The following is a 22,313-nucleotide window of genomic DNA, read 5'->3' as shown; positions in this document are numbered from 1 at the left end:
AACCAGCATGAAATTCCAACCAGTTGGCTGCCATTCCCTGTAGACATCCCTGGATAGCCCTGAAGATCTCCTTCTCCTGCAGCCAGAGATGCTCAGAGCTGAAGAGGATCTTAGAGATGACCTAAGCCAGGTCACTCATTTCACATGTGGGGAAACTGAGGCCCGGGCATACTGAAGTTGATCCGACGAGGATCCCACAGCTAGTTACAAGCAGTGCTGTGGGTTCACCTTGGGTCTCTGTCCAGTTCTCTTCCCATGATGGCACATTGCACTGCTGGATCCAGCTTGGGCTGTGGGCTGCCCATTTCAATGGTACATTCATGTTTTCCTGCTCTCTCAGCTCTCAGCCTGTGCTATGGAGGGACTGCCTGAGATCAAGACATGAACTTGATTTGAGATGGAGATGGGCTCAGAAAATTCTAACCACTGCCCCTCCAGCTGAATCCTAGCTTCACATTCAGATAGGACTGTGATTGAGGCAAGACACGTGCTGAGTATCCCGATATCTGGGAAAGATACTACATAGAATGGACGTTTGAGGTCAAGGAAGAAACCTCTGCTTTTACTGGACCTTTTTTAAGCAGTCTAAATGGAGGATGTGTTTTTACAAAGAAAAAACATAATTTAATTCCAGATTCCAACATCCTTGCAGGAAACACTACCTAGACCCACGTCTGACATAGAGTAGGTGCTCAGTAAATCCGTGTGGTTCGATTCATCAGGGAAGACCGTCGGTGTCAGGCACACATTCGTCTTGTTGGCATATCATCTCATTCACTCAACAAACATTTGTCAAGCCTCCTATTACATGCAAACCACGATGAGGTTCGAGAAGAGGCTACCCAGACAAGATCAGAATCCCTGCCCACAGCGGGAAGGCTAGGCCAGCTCGTGAGAAAAATCTGACCTTGATCTTTTCAGATTCATCTTGATCCAGTTTTGTCATTCTCTCTACTCCCGCCAGGACCACACACACACAGTTCCCTCTATCCTGAGCCTTTCCTACTCTCCACTCAGCCTCCCCGGCTCCTTCCGATCTCCAAGGTTTCTACTTTGATGTTACCTCCTCCAGAAAGGCCTCTGTGAAATGCCCTGTTCAGAACAGCTGCCCTATTTCTATCTGTGCTAGAGTTCATTGCTGGCCTGGGTCCTCGCCCACTCTGTGTCCATGCCCTCTGCCAGAGACTCTGAGGTGCCTCTCATGACAGAGAAGGCTATTCTCCATGTGTTGGAGGTGGACTTGGCCATGTGACTTGCTTTGGACAACAGAAGGAACTGCACAACACGATGTGCCTGACCTTGGAGACCTTGCGTGTGTAAGCTCGCTCCCCTATACTGCTGCTATTGTCTGGAGACAATGAGACCAGCCCAGCCAGAGCTTCCTCAGTGAAGGTACCCGCAAAGCCCCCGGTTCACCCACCCATCATGAGCCAGCCAGCTGAGACCTGCTGACTCTCAGACATGTAACTGGGGAACTCAGTGAGTGTTGCTGTCACAGCTGAAGTTGGGTGGATTTGTCCCATGGCATTACTACGGTCACAGTCATTGGGTCCACTGAGCCAGGGTCTAGGTCCCTGCCTATGCACCCAGCACAGACAGAGTGCTCGGTAAAGAGTGGACCAACGAATGGAGAAGGACCGTGAGTGAGGGGCTACCTCCTCAGCTCAGCAGAACGAAGGTCCCAGAATCCCGCTCCTTCACAAGAGCCTGGACCCGCTGTGGCCCCCTCTGCCTAAGATGGTGTGAGTCCGCCCCAAGGACAAAGGCTTACCTCTGACTTCTGGAGGTATATCCCTTTGCCATCTTGGGTTAAGTTCTGGAAGGCACCTGTGAAAATGCAGCAGAACGGAACACAGCTAACGTGTGATGGAAACATTAGCCACTGGCTCCTCTTACCCGTCCCCTCTGCCGGGAGCCTGGTTTCAGCCCCACGTGGCCACACTTTACGAGGTTAAGTGAGCTGCCTCAGACCTTTGGCCCAGGGACAGGTGGGGTGTACATGAGTCTGGGGCGATGCAGGCAGGGTTCTCGGGCACGGAGCCAGCGTGTCCCTATAGCTCCTGGCCCGTTGTTTCTGCCCCGGCAGCTGTCCTCCCTCCTGCTTGAACCGGGGACAGGGGGCAATCCACAAGGAGTGCAGGGGAAGCTCCCGCCCTGCCTCCTTCCCACCAGCTCACCCTCCATGCTCTCCGCACGCAGCATCAGGTGGACGAAGCTGACGAAGTCCATCTGGAGGCGGGGGCCGCCGTAGCGGACAAGCATCAGCTGGCAGACGTCGTCACTGAGCACAATCCCTGCATCAGACACAGAATCCCGCCTTGGGTGCTGGGGACCTTGTGCCCCCGCCCCTCCACCTGAAGCTCCCGCAGCTGTCCCTCCCCTTCTGGGACCCGAATCCTGATAACATGGGGGTCTTCTTTCATGGGGTTCAGTATGGACTGCTCAATTAGTTAGTCCCTTAACGTTATCTCCATCTCGACTCCCCATTCCCACCCCCTTAGACCACCAGCATGAGGATCTTTTTATAGAGTGGGATGCTGGCCTTCAAGGCAGGAGGCAGTCTGTCCAAGACTCGTCCAGAACATCCCCTTTGGGGCCTGATAGTCCTGGATTCAAGCTCCAGACAAATTACCTAACGTCTCTGACCTTAACTGCTTCTTTGTTAAGTGGGGATTAGCCCTCGGTGTGGGTGATTAAACCAGAGTGTGGATGCCCCAACCTTCAGCACTGTCAGCTGTGACCAGTGATAACACACATTTCCGTGATTTGCAGATCCACAGCCTCAGGCCTCTGGACCCGGGGAGCAGCTCTGTGCCTTGGGATTACTTGAGAAGTGATGCCCCTCCTACCCCTCCCGACCCAGAGCAGGTGCGCCCCACAGGACCTGCTCGGCCTGGGCTTACCTGCGTCCCTCATGGCCGCCCGCAGCTGAGTCCTGTTCAGGTGTCCCAACCGGTGACTGTCGTGCTTGTGGAAAACCTCCTGCGCAGAACCCACACCAAAGGCTCGGGAATCAGGCGTTTGCAAGCATCACCTGTTAGCCAACCGCCCCCCGCCCTGCCATGCCCAAGCATCCACGCTGCAGCGGCCATTGTGGGATCCTGCCAGCATGGCCTGCTACGAGGACAGGAGTAGGCAGAGGGTCTGGGCTTCTGAGAAAAGGAGTGGGGTTTTTTGGTCACGCAGATAGACAGTCTGAGCGTAGCTAAATGTGCTTGACTTAGGCACATTCTCCGAACCTTGAAGGCCTGCTGGCTTTCGGACCCAGGAGACAAGAGGGATGGTGGTGAGTAAGAACTGGGCAAAGAGGAAGAAGCCAGCTGATGCAGGACTTTAATTTCCCTGCTAAGGAGCTCAGACCTTATCCAAAGACCACAGGCAGTCTTCAAAAAGCTTTCATCAAGGAAGCAACATGATCAGATGTGCCCTTTAGAAATCCAGGAGACTATCGCAACGGGCTGAGTTTAGGAGAGAGGGAAGGCGGGCACACGGAAGGGAGGGGAGAGTCGCGGGGTGAACAGTGGGGTACATGGAGCTGAAAGGGGGGTGGTGCTTACAGGGCTTCACAGAACTGCCATCTCTGCCCACACCCCCGCCGCTGCAGGGAGGTCTGGGGAAGACTTGTTCTTACCTGATAGAGCATCAGCTGCTTCCACAGGTCTCTGAACTCCTGGATGCTCACAGTGCCTGATGCATTAAGCTGATAGAGGGTTAAGGTCAAAGCCGCCTGGGGAGTTGTTGTCACACCTCTGGGAGCAGCAGCGGGCCCTCCGCACAACAGGGTGTCATTTGTGGACAGTCCTGCTCCTTGTCTCATAGCCCTGCCTGGCTTCTGCTGGGTGGTCCGTCCAGCCCAGAGCGCCCCCACCCTTGCTAGGAAGGCACGGAAGGAGCCAGAAACACACCCACACGGGGAGAAGTCTGAGGACAGGGGGCATGACGGTGATGACCACAGCTAGCACTTAGGGAGACAGGATATTCCAACACAGCCTATTTGATGGGATTTAAATTAAAAAAACGGTCACTTTTTTCCCCATTATTGTTAAAACCAGCTTCTGGAGGGAGTCCATCATAGGGCGGCTCTTACATTTAGTCATTTTATAAAACGTTAAAAGCTTAATGATTGGGCCTTGTAGATCATGTCTAAATAGCTCTGCCTCAGAGAGACCGGGTCAAAATACCGCCACACGCAGGTCTTCTCGGAGCCCGAGTTACAGGCTTGACCTATGTTACTTCATTCTCACCTCCCAGGTGAGGTAGGTATTCACTACCCCCCAAATGGATGATAAAATTGGGGGTCAGAGAGTGCGATCCTGTTGAGGTTTATGCACCCTAACCCTAACCCCCGATGCCTAGCACACCTGCCTGCCGCCCCACGCCATCCTCTGCAATATTTCTGCAAAGACCGCCTTTGTTACTTGCAGCCTTCACTCCTCCCATCCCCCGCCACATACTATCCATTCCACGTGCCTCTCTGTACCATGGATAATGAAACTGCGATTCAATTGTCCACTTAGAAAGGCAGAGGGTTTGCTAGAAACATCACAGGGCTGAGAGCCAGGAAAAGAGAGTCGGTGGCGTGCCATGGGGCTTACTCTGGTTTCCTGCTCTGCAAAGAGGAGCAACCACAGCCTGGTCACCAGCTGGAAAACTCGGGAGCCTGAGGCTCCTGTGGCAGCTTCTTGTTACCCGGAGGATTGCTCCTGACCAGCACCTGCGGCCGCCACATCCCCACTATCGGCAAATAAGATTCTTGTTATTCACAGGTAATACTCAGGACTCCTTGGATGACAGCATCAAGCACCAGGCCTGGGTTACCCCACATTCTCCTGCCGATTCTACAGAGCAGCTTTTAATAGCATCCTCTTGCTGCACTCGAGGACCTGAACGCACAATGAGGCTACGTGACTTGTCGGAGATCACACGGCTAGGAAGCTCTTGGGTTGGGATTCAAACCCAGGCATCTTGGCCCAGTGCGAAATTCTCTGCCAACGGCAGCAGGCCTCCTGCCACAAACCTGAAAAGATACATCCAGCAGGGCCAGGATCCCCTGGCAGGCGTCCAGGCTGAAGAGAGGCCGGGCGCTCCCCAGACCTGCAGAGGGACAGAAAGAGTGTGCATGGAGGTGGTCCTAGGATGGCACAGCCCTTTTTTGAACAGGAAGAGGCCAAGCTGTCTAGGCCACCTGTAGGTTCTAATGACTGTCACTTATGGGGGGGTAGCGGGGAGTAAGAACAAGAGGGCAGCAGAGAGAGAGGGCTCAGTGGTGGTTCACCCAAGGAGCACCATAAAACCCTGCAGAGACGACCCGGTCACAGCGCAGCTTTGCCTCCATGTAGGCCGGTGACCATGGCCCCGGGTACCTAGGACTTAGGTACCTCACAGAGTCACGGATCCCCAAATCTGCAAGAGAGCTGAGAGATCAATTTGTTCGAGCCCCACCTAAACTGGGGGATCCTTTCTTCAGATGTTTGGTGGACGGACTCTCAGTTACGGGTGTTCACTTTTTTGTACAGATGGAATGCTCCAGTCAGGAGGAATTTAGGTTACTTCCAAAGGAACCTCCTATAAAATTTAGTCCCTAGTCCAAGTTCTGCCTCCAGAAAGGCATAAACAGGCCTATGTCTCTTCAACATCTCCCCTCCACTCTAAACGTGACTTCTAAGCTCTCTTGGCCTTCCTCTAGACCCTATGCTTTGCCATCTTCTCTCTACATGCGGTACCAAGACCAGAAGGCACTCCTTCGGGTGCGGTTTAATGAAGCAGAGTACAACGGGGCTATGACTTCCCAAATCTTCAAGCCGTATTCCCCAAATTACATTACAATGATGATGTTCTGCAGAGAAAGGGTTTTGAGTTCAACTGTATTTGAAATATCTTGCATTTATGGACCCTTTTCTCCATTCACCGTGCATCGTAGCCTATAATAGGTACTAAGAAGCCAACGTTGAAATTTTGTTTTTGTTTAATGCAGAACTTCCCAAGCCCAATTGACCACAGAGTCTAACCCCTTCTATTTCATGGAACACTTCCTAAAACTTCATAGTGTCTAATACTCCTTGGAACGCAATTTCAAAAATAGAAATCTAAAGGTTTCCATTAAGTATAGCCTGAATTTAGATTAGCTTACTTAGCAGCAACTTGAAACTGTGAGCTCGTGTTAAGTTCCAGGTCAACTAAATTAACCAGATATCTTTCACATAAGCTGCCATGAAAATGAGATCTCGTCTGCCAGGAACTCATGCGATCAATTTTTAAAAAAATAATGAAATGGCAGTTTTTAATTATCATCCTGACTCTGTTTCATCTTTTGGGCTTGGGCACAGCTTGTTAAGAGCATTCTGAATTTCAATTCTGCTATCTATTATAGCAGAATTCCTTCCAGCTTTGCGCCATCTGCAAATCTGATAAGCCCACCTCCCGCATCCTCTTCTGAGTCATTGATAAAAGCTGAGGAAGTGAAGGGGACCAAGGGTGGAAACCTGGGACTCTCATCATACCTGCCGACTCTCATCTATGACACAGAATTACCCCCTCTGGTTTCGTATTTATGTAACTCTTGGGAATGGTCATCAGACTTGTGACTACATCTCTATTGCTACTTTCCAACCCACATGTCATCATTCTCCATCAGATACTTTACCAAGGATTTTGCCCAAAACCACAGTAGTTCTCTGAGCTGTCAATCCAAAAATTCTCTCATAGGACTAAATGGAAGCGATCTGTCCACACATTCTTTGGGAAACCATTTTGCATACTTGTGTTCAAAACATTTAAAAAATTATAAATGTGCTCAAGCCATCTCTTCTAGATAATTTCCCTAGAATTTACTTTCTGGGGTGTGTGTGTGGGGGGATTCTTATATAATTTCTAGAATCTCTCCTTCTGGCTCTTTTATGATACCTGAATTTGGCAATGAGGAACCATCTGGAAATTATTTCAAGCTCTGAGTTATACAACACCCTGGACTATAATTTGTTTGGGTCTGAAGTCTTGGCTTCATATAAAGGAGAAGCAATCACATATGTTAGGTGGCAAATACTCTTTAATTGTTTGGTTTACTTTTTTCATTTTAACTTTATTCTCCTCTCTAGAGAAATCATGTGCTTCCCACTTGAAATAAACATATAAAAAATTTTCCACGGGCTTTAAGCTTTCTTAATAATTTACCTCAGGTTTCATATGAAGGCATCCACACTGGCCATTTGCAGCCCTCGGAGGGGATGCGCTCCCCTCCTTCAAATTTTAGTAGGTTGGTCAACTTAAATATGAGTTTATTAGAAGGCTCCCTGGGAGGGGGCTAGTCAATACTTATATTGTATATAAATACAATATTGACAGGCCAGGCTGGGTACAGTCCTTCCACATGGAATCTATATGCCAAGATAGAAGTACACAGATATTCTCAAACTAGCAAAACATCAGAAATCTTTATCTCTACACACTCAAACTAAGCAAAGCAAAAACAAAACAAACCCCCCCAAACAAGAAAGAAAATAACTATTTTCCAAGCTGTATAAATTTCTCTACTGCTACATGACCCACTCTGGTGTAAGACACAGCTGCCTAGGGGACCCTTGTGCAGTAACTCACATGTCCCACAGGGGAAAGAGAGCAGACCCTGAGTTCAGAACAGCCATGCCCCCTGAGTCCTACAGGATGACTCCGAAATACTCACTTGGCCAGGTCATGTGGTTCAGGATCTTCTGCAGCTGCACTGCATTTATTTCTGGATACTGAAGTGGGAGCAGAGTGGCAGGAGAAAATTATCATTACAGAAGGCTCATTAGATGCAGAGGGGCTGCGGGAGAAGGGGGCTGGGAAGTCACTACTGCACCTGCTCAGCACGGTACACACGTCCCTTCCGGGCAGAGTAATTAAGCCCGGGGGGTCAAGTCCAGGAAACCCCAGCAGGACAGGACTTGTAGGAAGCATTGTAATAATGGTGTTTTTCCAACTGGGTTTTATCAAGATGCTTCAGGAGTTCAGCAAACAATTTGGTTTGAATTTTATTCTTAATAAGATATCTTCAGCCAAGGCTCCAAGTTCTGAAGTTCATCAGAAGCAACTGTTATACCAACATGTAACTTTAAAAGGGCTCCTGGGTGGCTCAGTCAATTAAGGATCTGCCTTCAGCTCAGGTCATGATCTAGAGTCCTGGGATTGAGCCCCGCATCGGGCTCCCTGCTCAACAGGGAGTCTGCTTCTCCCCCTCAGCTGCTCCCCCTGCTTGTGCTCTCTTGCATTCTCTTTCACTCTCAAATAAATAAATAAAATCTTAAAAAAATCTTAACTTTAAAATATACATATGAAATGTATCATTAATGTGAGCTTATAAAATAGATACACATTCATAATATATTTTTATCTGTTTTATATATATATTGGGGTTCTCAATGAGATTCCATTTGATAAAAGGAATGCAACAGAAATAAATTCTTTAAAAAAAAAAAAAGGACTGCAACAGAAAATGTTTGGAAATCCCTGGTATAGAGGAAAACATTTATGAACAACACATGTAAGATGCTGTCTATCCTCTCTGGCTACATTAGGCAAAATGCCAAGGGAGAATAAGAGAGAAGATGAGGGGCAGGCATATTGTGAATTAAATCCAGAGTAATACAAGGAGCTCATGCTCTTCTAGTTTTAATGACATCACTACACAGTCAGACACCAGATTTCTAGTGCACTTCATATCTTGTTCCTCAACAGATCTAGCATCCTGCAGGTTAGGGACAGAGTGGCCTCCAGAGCCCTACCTCACACCACTGGCCTTGTGATCTGGGTCAGTGCAAGAAAAGGCCTCAAGGGGACCAGGTATGCAGCCCCAGGCCCTCCTCTTCCCTAATGCCCTCTTCCCAGCCCTATCACTTCTCTAGGTGACCCCCAAAGGGGTCTTCCTCCATGGACCGCCCTCCCCCAGGCTCCTAGAGTTTGTCATCATGCTCTGTACCACTGCCAACAATGATTCTAAACTCTCAATTCCATTTTCTCAGGAATTAAATATTAAAGCTATTTCTCCTACAACTAACTAATCAATGTCGCTTTCAAGAGCAGATTCGTATTTTACAGAAGTCTTCTGGAGAAAATCCTCTTCCTCTTACTTGTCTAAAAACTTGAGGACTTGAATAGAAAGTGGCAGTTTGGGGAAGAGTAGCCTTACATCACACTTCGAACCCAAGGTCAGGCGGCTGCAAACACACCCTCCACGGAATTCTAGGCTCCACTCTGTCCCCTGGTTTACCCTCTGCTCGCCACCACCTCTGGCCAATTTACCTTCTCAAAGAGTTTAGTGAAGAATTCATCCTGCCCTTCATTCTGGTCCACTATTTCCTAGAGGAACAGACACACGGAAAGACCTCATCATTCATCTGGATGAATGGACGCTCGTGCACACACTCGTGTCTCATGACCCCCCAGGCCCCAGAAATCCTAAGTCGGACCTTGAGTACCGTCTTAAGTTTCCTACTACAGCATTTACACCTCCTTTGGTTCTCCAATTCTCGCTGTCTTTGGGGAAGTAGCAAAGAGCGAAATGGATAAAAGAAATACCAGGTAGAAAGAAGCAGAAACAAGTCAATGTATAACTCGTGTACCCAGGGCTCTGGGCCCTCCATGACAAGGACTCGGCCAGAAGGACAGTTCTCCTGGTGCAAAAACAGCACAACCTAGGGACCCTTAGGGCACAGTAAGTAACACAGTATGAGTGCCATAGAGTAGGGACCTTAGGATCTGCAGACTTCTTCCCCAGACACAAGAACGTGAGGGGAGAAGCCCACCATTCTTTGGAAACGGTCCCAGCATGGGGAATCCCATCTGCCTACGCACCTTAGAGAAAACAGCACTGGCATCGCAGCCAATTTCACTGCGGGAAAACAAAGGGCAGAATTAATTCTTGGCGGGCATCTTGGGAGCATTTTGGCCAATATTCTCCCTCCCCAGGGAATACCTCCTCCCAGTCTGTAAGCTGATCTGCCGTGTGGGCTCACCCTGCTCTCACACCTCTCCCCCAACTTCTCCTTGGAGTCAACAGTCCAGCCACGTGGCCCCACACACTGCTTGCCCCTCTCCACATGCCTGGGGCTGTTGCTCATCTCCACACCTGGCGTGCCTTCCACTGTCCCCACCAAGCGACTCCTACTCATATATACAACTCGGCACTGCTAGGCAGTGGGGTTCAAGATCAAGTCAGACTACGTAGGGCCAAACCATGAAATAAAAAAGAAAGAGAACTGGATTCTAAGCTCTGAAGTGTTGTCATGTCGAAACAATCATGAGCAGAAGGAGTTGGGCTGGAAAGTGTGTCTACCGATTCACTCGCACACACTTACGGATCCAAGCCAATTCGTTGATGACAGCCTCCCCTCGTGTGCACAACCCCCATGCATCTCCTAGAAATTAACACCTCCCTGATGCTACCCCCACTGCCGCCAGGACCATGGGAGATTGCCTCGGATCTCCCTCTTTGATGTTCTGCTAATACCCTGTGTAGATAAATGCTTGCATGGGACACAGCGTAGCACAGACCACTGCTCGAACGCCCCCGTCCTTTTCAGGCCTTGAGCTTCTGGAGGGCAAGGGCCAGGCCTGTTCTAGCTTTTTCTCTCGCATGTCTAGCAGACTGTTCATTTCTTAGGAGAGCGGGGAGGAAGAGGAGAAGGGAGCTCTCCATACAGGGAGCTCTCTGCTCGCCCTACCCTCTCTTGTGTTGGTCACACAGACCCCATCCTCTGCCATTTCAGCCTCCTCCTCCTCCATACTCCGCTGGCCAGAGGGGGCCCCAACTGCCAGGGGAGTCCTGGGTCCTTACTGAAAGATGTGCTTCCTGGAGAAGACTCTCAGGAGAAACTCCGACTCCTGGCTGGCCTCAGACGTGCAGGGCACAATGACGTACGTCCCTGGCACCAGCTGTAGTTCCTGACTCACTTCTCTCTCTGTGAGAAATGCTTCGGGCCAACTGAGGGGGCCATTTTTCCAGAAGAACTCAGGAGGAAGTCTCCTCGGGTCACCGTAGTACTGTGGGTAGAGGATGGAAGAGCCCCAGTTAAGATGATACCCAGGGCTTGTGGCCGGCCCTGGGGCCCTTGGCCAGGAGACAGGATGCAGGTGGTCTCTGATTAGCCAAACCCAACCTGCTCCAGTGGAGGGATAAGGGGGTGAGGAGAGAAAAGAAAAAACCACAATGTGTCAGGTGTGGGCTCCATTGCTCCTTTGTGGGGCTGAGGAAACACATGTCAGTTCATTTAACCTTACATTTAATAAATTCTAAAATATACTGGTTCTGCACCAGGCTCAGAGACGGCCCTATAGAGGCAGAAGGATTTCTCACGGTCCCTGGGTGAAAAGAATGTCAAGCACTTATCCCTTCGGCACTGTTGCCGGACATCCTCACAGCGCTCGCCCGGAGGTTCCTACAGTCAGGCTGAACCTGTCACGTGACATCACTCCAAACCGGGGCCAGCTGGTCGAGCGTGGCACTCACCTTGCTCAACTGAAACACAGAGAAAAGAGGGGCCTCATTAGGCAGGGAAAGCAGCTCTTTCACAAGCACAAACTAACGGAGGCTGATATGTCAAAAGGCTCCCCCAGGCCCCCCCCCGCCGCCGTCTCTCCCATAAGACTTGCTGTTCTCGTCAGTGACATTTTAATCCATCATCAGGAATTCTGGGAAAGGGTGAGGAAAGGCCACCTTGACTTTTGGGGAGAGGAAAAGAACAGCGGCATTGATTTTACGGACTGTGTGCCAGGCACCATGAGGTGCCCTGGTGCACGATGTCCCTCTGGTCTACTCTTTGCATAAATATCAGCGTCCCCACTCTACAGATGAAGAAGTGGGTGTTCAAGGGCCCGCAGGTGATGTGTTCTAGATCACATATTCCCAAGGGACAGAGTCTACAGGTCTGTGTGTAGACATACAGATGGTGAAGAGGACAGGAAATGAGGAGGAAGGATGCCCAGCGGTGGGAGACACCCCGTGAGGCTGCATGCCCGGGAGACCCACTCACCCTAAAGAGGTAGAAGCCGATGGCGAGGTGAGGCTTCCGGTTCCGGTGCCGGTGCCTTGGCTTCTGGAGCAGGGACACCAGCACGCTGCAGGGCATCGGGAACCTCCTGTCCTCCTGAGGGCTCCAGACGGACAGCAGAAACTGCGGGTTCTTCCAGAATGTGTCTGGAGCAGGACGCAGTGAGGTGAGCCAGGCCCTGGCTCCCTGATCATCACATTCCCACAGACCCAGAGCACCTGTCCTAAGATTCCCACCCTGAGGTCCATCTGGACAGAGTGGAGCTCTCGGCCTCCCCTCTAGCCCCCCTACCCCTCTCACCCTGTGTTCTATAAACACACAGACCAAGAGCTCTTCTCATCACCATAGCCCCTTTGCACAGCACGGTTCCTGGCACAGACTTTGTGCCCCATAGGCACTGACTGCCTGAGTAAGGGACTGTATTAACTAACTGAGAACAGGTCCATGATTTCAGGGAGATTTGCATTTTAACAGGAACAAAGCCTTAGCTGAAGGGCAACTTCAGCCTTTGGGAGGACCACTGTGGTGAGAGGGAGAAGCCAGAGCCAAGGGCACCTGGCCCCCTGAGATCACACCCTACAGGTCTTTCCTTCCAAAGAGATGGCTCAGCACCTCCAGCGTGAAGAAAGGGACACAGTGACCAAATCTCTCCACTTTGAGATTTCAGACACCTTTGTCTCCTGTAACCGGTGAGCTGAGAATCCTTAATTTTGTTTTACCACCAATCCCCAGGCAAGGAGGGCCTGATGCATAGGATAAAATCACTATTTCAAGCCTGCCTTTAAGGGGTGGTTATTTCAGCATAGAAATGGCCTTGTCCTAAAACCAAAGATTGAACCCCCCCTCCTTCTACCGTGCATGTGTGCCTGTGGCTTCCTGGGGCCGAGGAGGACACAGCCCAGAGGCAGAGCATGAGGCTTGACCACCAGAATCCCTCACACTCAGCCGGATGCCCCCACGATGGCCGCCTCCCCACCCTTGCTGGCCAAGCTGCCACTCCAGCCCCCAGAACCCCAGGTCCTGTGCACCTGCTTACCTTGGGGCGACTTCATCCGGCCACCGGCCGTGCTCCCCTTCTCCCACTTCCCCTCCCGCAGGGTGCAGGCCCACTTCTGGCCCACCTCCTGACTCAGCAGGCCTGGGGTCAGTTTACAGATGACCAGAAGCGTGAAATGTGTTTTAAAGTCCTTCAGAGTCATCCTGTGGAGAGGACGGGGGCACAGCACAATGTCCGTTCATCAGGACTAAAGCAGGGGCAGAACCAAGCAGTCCCACCAGCCTCAGCCCGGTGATCTCGCCCTTCTGTCCAGCTGAGCCCACCCGGGACACAGGAGAGCAGCACCGGCTCATCAGTGTGAGGGTGCATCAGAGGACATGGGCCATCGAGAAAACTCCCCCACCCCCAGCCCGTCGCTGGAAGCAGCCCCCTGCAAAGCGTGCCGGGGGTGGGGGGGCGGGGGGGGACATCCTTGCTGAGCCGATTGTGATGATAAAGCTGAACTGGGGCGTTCCTGACTGGTCGATTGAGATATAAATGTCTAATAATAATTGCACAAGTCAGTTCTCAATTATTCATTGATAAAAGCCTTAGCCCCTACTCACTAACTTTGAGACCCAAGGCAAGCTATCTGCACTGGCTGATGCTCCATTTACCTATCCGTAAAGTGGAAATTAATAGTACTTCCAGGGCTGTTGAGTTGAGCGACCACTTCCAAAGAGAGAGGGGGGTCGCAGCAGTCTAGAAAGAGTGCAGAATGGGGGAAGAGGGGCCCCTGGGAACAAGGGTGGAAGTTAATAGTAAGGGCCAAAAGAGAAGGGAAAGGGGAGCAGGTGCGGCTCCCATCTGGTACCCAGAAACAGCATCAGCTCAAGGCGTCTTGGTGGCTTCTCATAAAAGGGGGTGAGTGGCTTTGGGGTGGGTGGGAGTCTGGCCATGGAGCTCCGAGGTGGCTTAGGGTTTATAATGCCTTCTTTCCTCATCTCTCTTTCAGGCCAGGAAAGACAAAACCTTGGGTTTGAGTGTTTTTGAGAGATACAAGAGACAGGGTGGAAAGCAGGGAGAAGGAGGTGGCCGCCCCCTTGCTCGGCACTGAGTGCCCACCGGGTGCCATGCCAGCAGTCACAGCTCTCATCATGGGGACTGTGACTGTTTGCGGGAGCTGCGGGTCCCTAACGGGTCTTTGTGATCTCTGCACACGAGGCTGCCAGACACATGTGTGGCACCCAGTAAATATTGGCAGGCTGGGTGTCCAAATGGAGGCTGGAGCATTTGTCCCAAGTCCCCAGGTTAGATACCAGAATTCGCCATCATCACTCTTCCTCAGCAGTAGAATCTTCTCCTTGGGGCTCAGTAGCTCCCACGTACTTGAGCTGAAAAGAGAAAAGGGGTGTTTCTGTGGGGATGAAGGATTGTGGAGGATGTGGGGGAGATGCTCAAAAGTGTCATTACTTCTCTCCTCCTTTTATGCTACTTTGCAAACAACTGAATCTCACATCCCGTCTTCTAAAAACCACACGTAACAGTAATCCATCCCTCACAGGGCGCCAAGCTCTGGGCCAGACCCCTCATAGACTTTATCTCACCTAAGGCTAACAATAAGTTTGCAAGGTAGGGATTTTTATTGCCATTTTAGATATTGGGAAACAGAGGCTACAACAGATTAAATCACTTTCCTGAAGTCACAAAATTACAAAATGTCCGAGCACATTTGAACCGACCTTGGTACTATGTATTTTCAAAGCCCATCTTTTTGAACTTTTGTGTCTGATCACAAGGGAGTAAGGCTTTCCTGTATTATTTCCCCACATAAACAACTAAATATGTGACAAAATATAGAAAACAACTGTCTTCAAACATTAGACAGCAGGCAGCACCAGGTTATGACCCAGAGGAAGGGGACACAATGAGGTGAATCCCAACATCACCCAGACTCCTGTCTGAAACTAAATCCCTGGAGGGTGACACAGAGACTCACATTCTGGTCTGAGCAGAGCTCCCGGAGGTCACGACATAGAACCAGAAGGTCCGGGCCAAGCCGGATCTGTCTGTCTCTGACCCAGTGGGCCCAAGAGAACACTGAACCGTGCCCAGGAAAGAACACGGATTCAACGCCAAAGACCTTAAGTGATTCATTCACTAATCATCAGTTTCTTCATCTGTAAAATGGGGATAAAATTCCCTACCTATAAGAGCACTGTTCAGAGGATCAGAGATAATAAATACTCAAAGTGCTTGAAGGAATAGGCCAGTTGGCATATAAGAGAGGTCTCTGCATGCTCGAAGTCAAGGTAATTTTTATTTTCAAATAAATAAGGGCAGGAAAAAAATTCAAAGGGCTTAGCACAGTGCTGGCAAGCTCTCAGTAAACATTAGCTTGGTTATTATAATAAATGAGAAAACCGTCTATATGTCATTAAGTATCTTATAAATGTGAGAGATTGACCTTCACCATCGGAACACTCTCCCGATCCAGCTAGAGACCGAAGAACAATGTTGAACTGGCGTGCAGATGGCAGCCTCCTTCGCAGGCTCGCCCTGCCCCGTCCTCACCCCTGCCAGCCCGTCCCGGGTGTTCACCTGTCACTCCAGTCTCCTTTCCATTCCACTTTGCCCCAGGGGTTCCGCAGCCTGACTAGATATTCTGGTCCATGTTTGCAGGTCACCTGCGCAAAATGAGAAGCAATTTCGGTGGCTGGGCTGAGTGCCAAACGCAAATGCTGCAGAGATCTGGGTGAGATCCGTGCCTGCCAGATGAGACCTTGAAGTGGAAGATGGAAAACCCTGAGCGTGGGGAGAAGAGAAAGTGGTTCTGCCTCTTAGAGATGCCAAGACCTAGTGCAAGTTACTTACCCTCTCTGGGTCTGTTTCCTCATCTGTAAAGTAAAGCTAATAGTTACATCTGCTGTAATGGGTTGAATGGTGCCCCCCAACCCCCACCAAAGATAGATCTACCCAATATCTGTCAGTGTGATCTTATTTAGTTATTTATTTTTAAATATTTGTTTATTTATTTCAGTGAGAGAGAGAGAGTGCACACAGGCGGAGGGGCAGAGGGAGAGAGAGACTCAAGCAGACTCCACATTGAGCACAGAGCCCGACACAGGGCTTGATCCCACGACCCTGAGATCATGACCCGAGCTGAAACCGAGTTGAACGTTTAACCGACTGTGACACCCAGCTGCCCTAGTGTGATCCTATTTATTAAAAGGGTCTTTGTAGATGTAATAGAATTAAGGAACTTGAGATGACATCACCCTGGAGGGGTGCCTGGGTGGTTCAGTCAGGTTAGTGTCTGCCTTCAGCTCAAGTCCTGGGATCAAGCCCCATGGTCCAGCTCCCAGCTCAGTGGGGAACCCACTTCTCCCTCTCCCCCTGCTGCATCCCGTCCCCTGCTTGTGCTCTCTTGCTCACTCTCTCCTCTCAAATAAATAAAATCTAAAAAAAAAGAGAGAGAGAGAGAGAGAAGAAGAGAAAAGAAAAAAAAAGAGAGAAAAAGAAAAGGAAAGAAAAATCACCCTGGATTAGGGTGGGTCCTAAACCCAGTGACAAGAGAAGGGAAAGGAAGGGTGGGGGAGACACAGAGGAGAAGGCCACGTGGAGACTGAGGAGGAGACAGGAGCTCTCCAGCAGAAGCTAAGGAGTGCTAGGAGCCACCATAAGCCAGAAGAGGTGAGGAAGGACCCCCTACCACAACCCCCATACCACCCACCCCGCCTGCACAGGCTGCCATGACAGCTTGGTTTCAGACTTCTGGCTTCTGGAACCGTGAAAGAATACATTTCCGTTGCTTGAAGCCCCCCCAGTTTGTGGTGATTTGTTATGGCAGGCCCAGGACGCTAACACACCCCCTCACAGGGTTGTTGTGAGGACTGTTAACATTTGTGAAGCAGCCGGAACATGACTTAGTGCACAGTAAGTGCTACATTTTGGTAATACGTTAAATCCAAAAAATAAAAAAATAAATATATTAAATAAATATAAAACAAAATATGAATATAAACATATAACTAAATATTAATAAAGTCTAAACTAAACTAAACTAAAGTCTAAAACTAATAAAGTTTTGTTAAAGAAGTATGAAAATACATGAAAAGCTCTTGGCACACACATACAGGACTGATGCAGATCTGAGAGGCAGAGGAAGACAGGTGGGAGCTGAGTTGAAGAGATCTGAACGCATAAAAGGAAACTGGAGGACTTGGGGACGTCAGGCCATCTAGAGGACATCGGAGGCCCTCGATGATGGCACCTGCGTGCTTTTCCCTGCAGCCCCATCCACCCGGAGTACCCCTCTCCCTCAGACAAATCTAGTGACCTTTCTGGGGCCAGCTCAATGCCACCTCCTCTATGAAGCCTTCCCTGATGTTCCCCAACCCAACCAGGCAAATGCCTTCTCAACGACCTCTGAGCCCCTAAAGCCTTTTATCTATTCTTTCTTCCCTCCACTTTCTACTTTGCTTCCTTCCCATTTTTACGTACAGTTGGTCTCCATCCCTGACTGTGAGCTCTGTGTAGGCAGGGTCCCTGTCTGATTCCTCTTTCCCTCCATGCTTAGCACAGCTCAAAAGATGAATAACCATGGGAAGGACCCAGGAGGCTGACAGAAAGGAGTGTGTGAGAAAGAAGCGGGAATTTGGGTGGGCAGCCCCAGACGGGAAGGTCATCAGTGGTAGCCCAGAGCAAAGAGGTCCTCGAGGAAGGGCGGTGAAGCCCAGCAGGGCTGGGTGGCTGATTGGCAGGGCTTCCTCAGGGCAGAGGGGCTGGGATGGTGCCCTGCAGGTGGCCCAGGCTGGACCTACCACGTCACTCCAGAACACGGGTGCACAGGTGCAGGGAGCCCAGCCCCTGCTTCAGCAGGTAAAGAATTGCCCCCCGAGACTGGGTACAGCTAGTAATGCTCACCAAAGCCTTGGTGAGAAGCCCCAAGAGAGAAGGGGAAGCCCGAAGGGAATCAGAGGGGCTTGTTGCACCCACCTTCCTGATTCCTGTGAGGGTATAGGCATGGCCTCCCACCAGCCCATTCTCCAGCACCCTCTCCATCTGTGAAGACAAGAGAGCTCCTGTCAGCCTGCGGCTGTGTACAGGTTATTTGGGGGGGCATGGGGACCTGTGTGGCTGGAGCAAGAGCTTATGGGGAGGGCTGAGCGAGACCCACACAGCGGCCTCCCAGTTGTCAAAGCTCTTCAGCACCCACTCATTGGAGCCTCTACGTCAGGATGCCATTCTGCATGATTCCCATCCCTTTGGACAGAGGACAAGCTCAGATTTGGAGCTGCTAAACCATCATGTGGGGTGGCAGGGTGGTCGCTCATGGGGGTGGGGCCAAACCCAGGGCTCCCTATGCTAGTTCCATGTTCTTGGTTTTTGCTAAATTAGTCAGTAAAGACCAGTTGTGCTAGTACAGCCCCTTGCACCTGGTTGACACTTAGTCACCGTTAGCTTGTTTGTCTACACCATCTGCATTTGACTTTGGCCCCTGAGGGCTCCGCTTGGCTGCTCGGGTTTGAACACCAGGACTCTAGGAGCGAGAGCTGGTTGGGTGTCTTGGGGACCACGCTAGGTGAGAACAGAAGCTGGCGGGTGAAGGAGATGGCAGCAGGAGAGGACCCTGTGCTGGTACACAGCCCAGTCGCACCCCTGAGCGGGTCTGGCAGCCAATGAGGGTTCTGTTGTAGGTGGCTCGGGTTAGGATGTCCCAGAGGTTGCCAGGGGCTTCTGCTGGATTGAAGGTCATCGTCACCCCTCCCGTGAAGTCCACGAGTGCTTCAGACACCTGCCCACGCTGCAAGTCTTCATAGGAGCCAGAGAGCCTGCCCAGGGAAGGAGTACACATGGGAGTAGAAGGGAAGAGGCATTCATACTGTAGCCTGGGATGGTCCGAATGAGTCTAGTGAAGCCCCTGCTTGGTTCTTTCTTGGGCATGTGCCTGCTACTCCTTCCTTCCATCCCAGAGGCAAAGGAAAAAATATATACTGAGTTCCTATCCTTGTTAAACAACTCCATCCAGGGATGCCTGGTTGGCTCAGTTGGTTAAGCAGCTGCCTTCGGCTCAGGTCGTGATCCCAGCGTCCTGGGATCGAGTCCCACATCGGGCTCCTTGCTTGGCGGGGAGCCTGCTTCTCCCTCTGCCTCTGCCTGTGCTCGCTCTCTCTCTCTCCCTCTCTCTCTCTGACAAATAAATAAATAAATAATCTTAAAAAAAAAAAAAAACCAACTCCATCCATTAGGGAATGCTGAAGGGAAGGGAAGGGGGAATTGGGAAGGGAAAAGATTTCTGGTGGTTGTCTTACTTGGCATAAGCCTTTTCCAGAAGAGCTCCCCAGAACAAGTTTTTGTAGGTGGAAGAGACAAACACCAGCTGGCCAGCTGCATTCACAGGGAGTCGGTCATCTATCACCACAGGCACCCACTTCCCAAAGTGCCAGAACTGGAAGGAGAAAGTGCCCAGCAGTGAGTGAAGATTGCCATGGAAGATGGTCAGCCCAGGGGGCAAAGACACGACTCCCCCGAGACCCCTCTTTCCTAAGGCTTCCTCCAGGCTGGGGCACCAGCAAGTTACTCACCCAGAACTGGAAGATGCCAGCATACTTCTCAGTGAAATTCTGATTCAGGGGAACGACACGGCTCAGGATGTCCCGGTGCAAAGTCAGAGCTTGCAAAGCAGCCAAGAACCAGCAGTCTCCTAAGCCCGAGAGCACACGGCATCTGCACGGTGTACTTCCTACATTCTACAGGTGTTTTCATGAATCTACTGAAGACATTACATGCAAGAAATGCCTAGTCCCAGCTGCTTTTCTCCCTGGGCTTGTAGCCCAGTTTAGCAGAAGGGAAAGATACACCGAGGAGGAAGACAGTTGAGTGAGCAGAAGGTAGGGAGGAGCACTGGCAGGAATCCCAACTTGACACCAAGAACTAAACCACGTTCCTGGACCAGCTTCCTGAAGGCCCCATCTTCAGGAACTTGGACCCAAACACAACCAAACTTTTCTAAAGTCCTGCTTCTGTAACTGATTTATGCTCTTCTGAATGGTCTCAACCCTTCCACGCTCCATTATCCCCATCTGTGAAACAGGTATCGCTACATTTGTGCCTTCCCTTGTGGCCACAGGTTTTTCCTAGTCCCCCCAAAAAGAAAGTCAGGATGAGGATAGGCTTGCTTGGACTCTAGCTGGGTCAACTAGTGACTGGTGTGCCAAAAAGGACTCATTGTGGGGACTAGAACAGAGTGAGCACATTCTCCCAAGACAAAACCCAGACCTGTAAGCTGGTAATGAGGGTTGTCCTAGGGAAAGTTTTGGCATTCCCATGTACCCTCAGAGGACCAGTTATTATCGATTTCCTGGCAAAGGACACAGACTTCAAGGTGGAGTTCAGGGGGGCCATTTCCCCCATTGGGACCTCTCAGATCCACTCTTTCCCACTCCACTCTGCCTTGGCTGGGTCAGGCTCATGGCTGCCAGGTCTGCATGTCCAGGGGCTGTACAGACTTACCTACCACTCCCTGGCACAGGTCCAGCCTTTTGGCATTGGCAGAATAGAACTGGGGATTGCTGTGTAACTCCTGCAGGGGACAGACAGAATTGTCCTTTTGACCAAGAAGCTCCTTGAGCTACAGTGACTGTAGTTTCCCATACCCCAAGATTGGACTTATGGGGACACAGATATGGAATATATGTGAAATCGGGGCTGTCCCAGGCAAGCTGGCGTATGGATTCAGCCCATCACATTTCTCATTCCTTCTTGCAGCCCACAGAAGCCAGAGTCCAGGAGAACTCTGTGTGGATCCTGAGAAATAGCACTGGTACCCAAAATGCCTTTGCCTGGAGTTTCTGTTAAAATGGAAGTATGTCTTTTAGAGGGTGTTCGTATTTTTTCTTAGAGATCTTCCCATTGTCCTTATTCTCCTCCTCCTCTTCCTTCCTACCCTACCGCCCAACAGAATGGCCTTTTTGCCTTTCTGTGCTGAGATGCAGGTGGGGTGGCAGTGGGAGTGGGGCAGGTCGTCTCTGCTCCATGGTGAGGACTAAAGCCCTCATGTTCAGCATTGGCACAGCTCACCCAAGGTCAGGTGTGACAGACTCTACATCAGCAGTTCCCGAATTTTCAGGGAAAAGTAGGATCTTGGCTGCTATCTAGTTTGGGAGGCCCACTTGGGAATTTTGCACACAGAAGGGACTTAATCTGGGGCCCTACGCTTTGAAGGGAAGGCTGAACAGGGCCCAGAAGGGTGGTGAATCTGTGGCTAGCCTGACTCCACTTTGTTCCCCAGCCATGTTGAGGAAAATTATTGTATAATTCAAGTTTGGTGGGGGCTGGATTGCCTTTGAACACATTAAGTTGCCTTTTAAAGGAATTGTCAAAGCACTTTAGAAAGTGAAGAGCATTGTCGTAAGGTGATTAATAGCTTCTTAATTTATGTCTTCCATGGGCCTGATTTAAGGGTTAAGAGTGAAGGTATGTGAGAATGTGTCTCCCTGGTCGATGGCATTGGTGGTGGCTCAGGATGCCCCGCCATCTTGGATGAGACCCAACAGTACTTTGGCTGTGGCTGCCCAGCGTATTTCTGGGTAGGGCTGAGGGAGATCACATCTCAGATCCCTTTCAGCACCACCCCTGGTTTTCTCCATCTGTAGAATGGGAATGTGGGCGCTCACCCCCTGCCTTCACCTGGGGATCAATGGCAGTGAGTAAGATGTGGCATCTGGAACACTCCCCAAGGAAGGTCTGGGCTGACGTGTGTGTGTGTGTGTGTGTGTGTGTGTGTGTGTGTGTACGTGTGTGTGTGTACTGTGGGGAAGCACCCTCCTCCCTTACCGGAGGCCTCTTCCACTGTAGGCCAGGCGGCAGCTTCCGCAGCAGGGGCCCGCTGCCCACCGAGCGCAGACTGGCCGGAAAGCTGTCATCTTCAAAGAGGTGGCCTTCCATTAGGCACCTTTCCCTCAGGGCCTCATAGTCTTGCTTGGAGAGCTGTGAGGAGCCCTGCAATGAGTTCTTCCGCCCCAACTTCCATCTGCCTCGGAAAGGTAGCCACAGAGACATGGTCGAGCGGGTCTTCCGGATGGTCTCTGTTGCTCCTGGAATGGAGAGCCCATGTTCAGTTTACTCACTGCCTGTTGACGCTGTGCCATTCCCCCAGCGAGGAGGAGGATGGAGAGGTGAGACAGACTGCAGCATCTTGTCTGATTCTCATCCCAGAGAGTGGGGTCCTTGAGCACTTGTTCTAGTGCTGGGGTTCTGATGGGGGTTCTGGGCTCCCACAGCCAAGACCTGAGGGAAAGGAGGGGTCTCTT

General features: G+C 50.7%; 1 protein-coding gene across 1 annotated transcript in view; it reads right to left on the bottom strand.

Moving 5' to 3' along the window:
- Positions 1 to 22,062, bottom strand: part of CAPN14 (calpain 14) — a gene marked incomplete at both ends in the record, with an annotated part of 35,601 nt that extends 13,539 nt beyond the window's left edge. Inside the window, 20 exons of the mRNA XM_080813665.1 lie at positions 1,772 to 1,827; positions 2,178 to 2,294; positions 2,904 to 2,982; positions 3,632 to 3,700; positions 5,030 to 5,094; positions 7,679 to 7,736; positions 9,277 to 9,333; positions 9,829 to 9,865; positions 10,811 to 11,016; positions 11,483 to 11,491; positions 12,006 to 12,169; positions 13,060 to 13,223; positions 14,319 to 14,393; positions 15,601 to 15,686; positions 17,998 to 18,060; positions 18,659 to 18,833; positions 19,314 to 19,450; positions 19,587 to 19,705; positions 20,515 to 20,584; positions 21,838 to 22,062. Coding sequence (XP_080669791.1) covers positions 1,772 to 1,827; positions 2,178 to 2,294; positions 2,904 to 2,982; positions 3,632 to 3,700; positions 5,030 to 5,094; positions 7,679 to 7,736; positions 9,277 to 9,333; positions 9,829 to 9,865; positions 10,811 to 11,016; positions 11,483 to 11,491; positions 12,006 to 12,169; positions 13,060 to 13,223; positions 14,319 to 14,393; positions 15,601 to 15,686; positions 17,998 to 18,060; positions 18,659 to 18,833; positions 19,314 to 19,450; positions 19,587 to 19,705; positions 20,515 to 20,584; positions 21,838 to 22,062 — 2,031 coding nt within the window. The remainder of the gene's footprint in view (positions 1 to 1,771; positions 1,828 to 2,177; positions 2,295 to 2,903; positions 2,983 to 3,631; positions 3,701 to 5,029; positions 5,095 to 7,678; positions 7,737 to 9,276; positions 9,334 to 9,828; positions 9,866 to 10,810; positions 11,017 to 11,482; positions 11,492 to 12,005; positions 12,170 to 13,059; positions 13,224 to 14,318; positions 14,394 to 15,600; positions 15,687 to 17,997; positions 18,061 to 18,658; positions 18,834 to 19,313; positions 19,451 to 19,586; positions 19,706 to 20,514; positions 20,585 to 21,837) is intronic.
- Positions 22,063 to 22,313: the final 251 nt, after the last annotated feature.

This window comes from Martes martes (genome assembly GCF_963455335.1).
Source record: "Martes martes genome assembly, chromosome: 9".
In the NCBI taxonomy this organism is placed as follows: domain Eukaryota; kingdom Metazoa; phylum Chordata; class Mammalia; order Carnivora; family Mustelidae; genus Martes; species Martes martes.
Note: the sequence above shows the minus strand (reverse complement) of the source record. Positions and strands in the feature narration are given on the sequence as shown.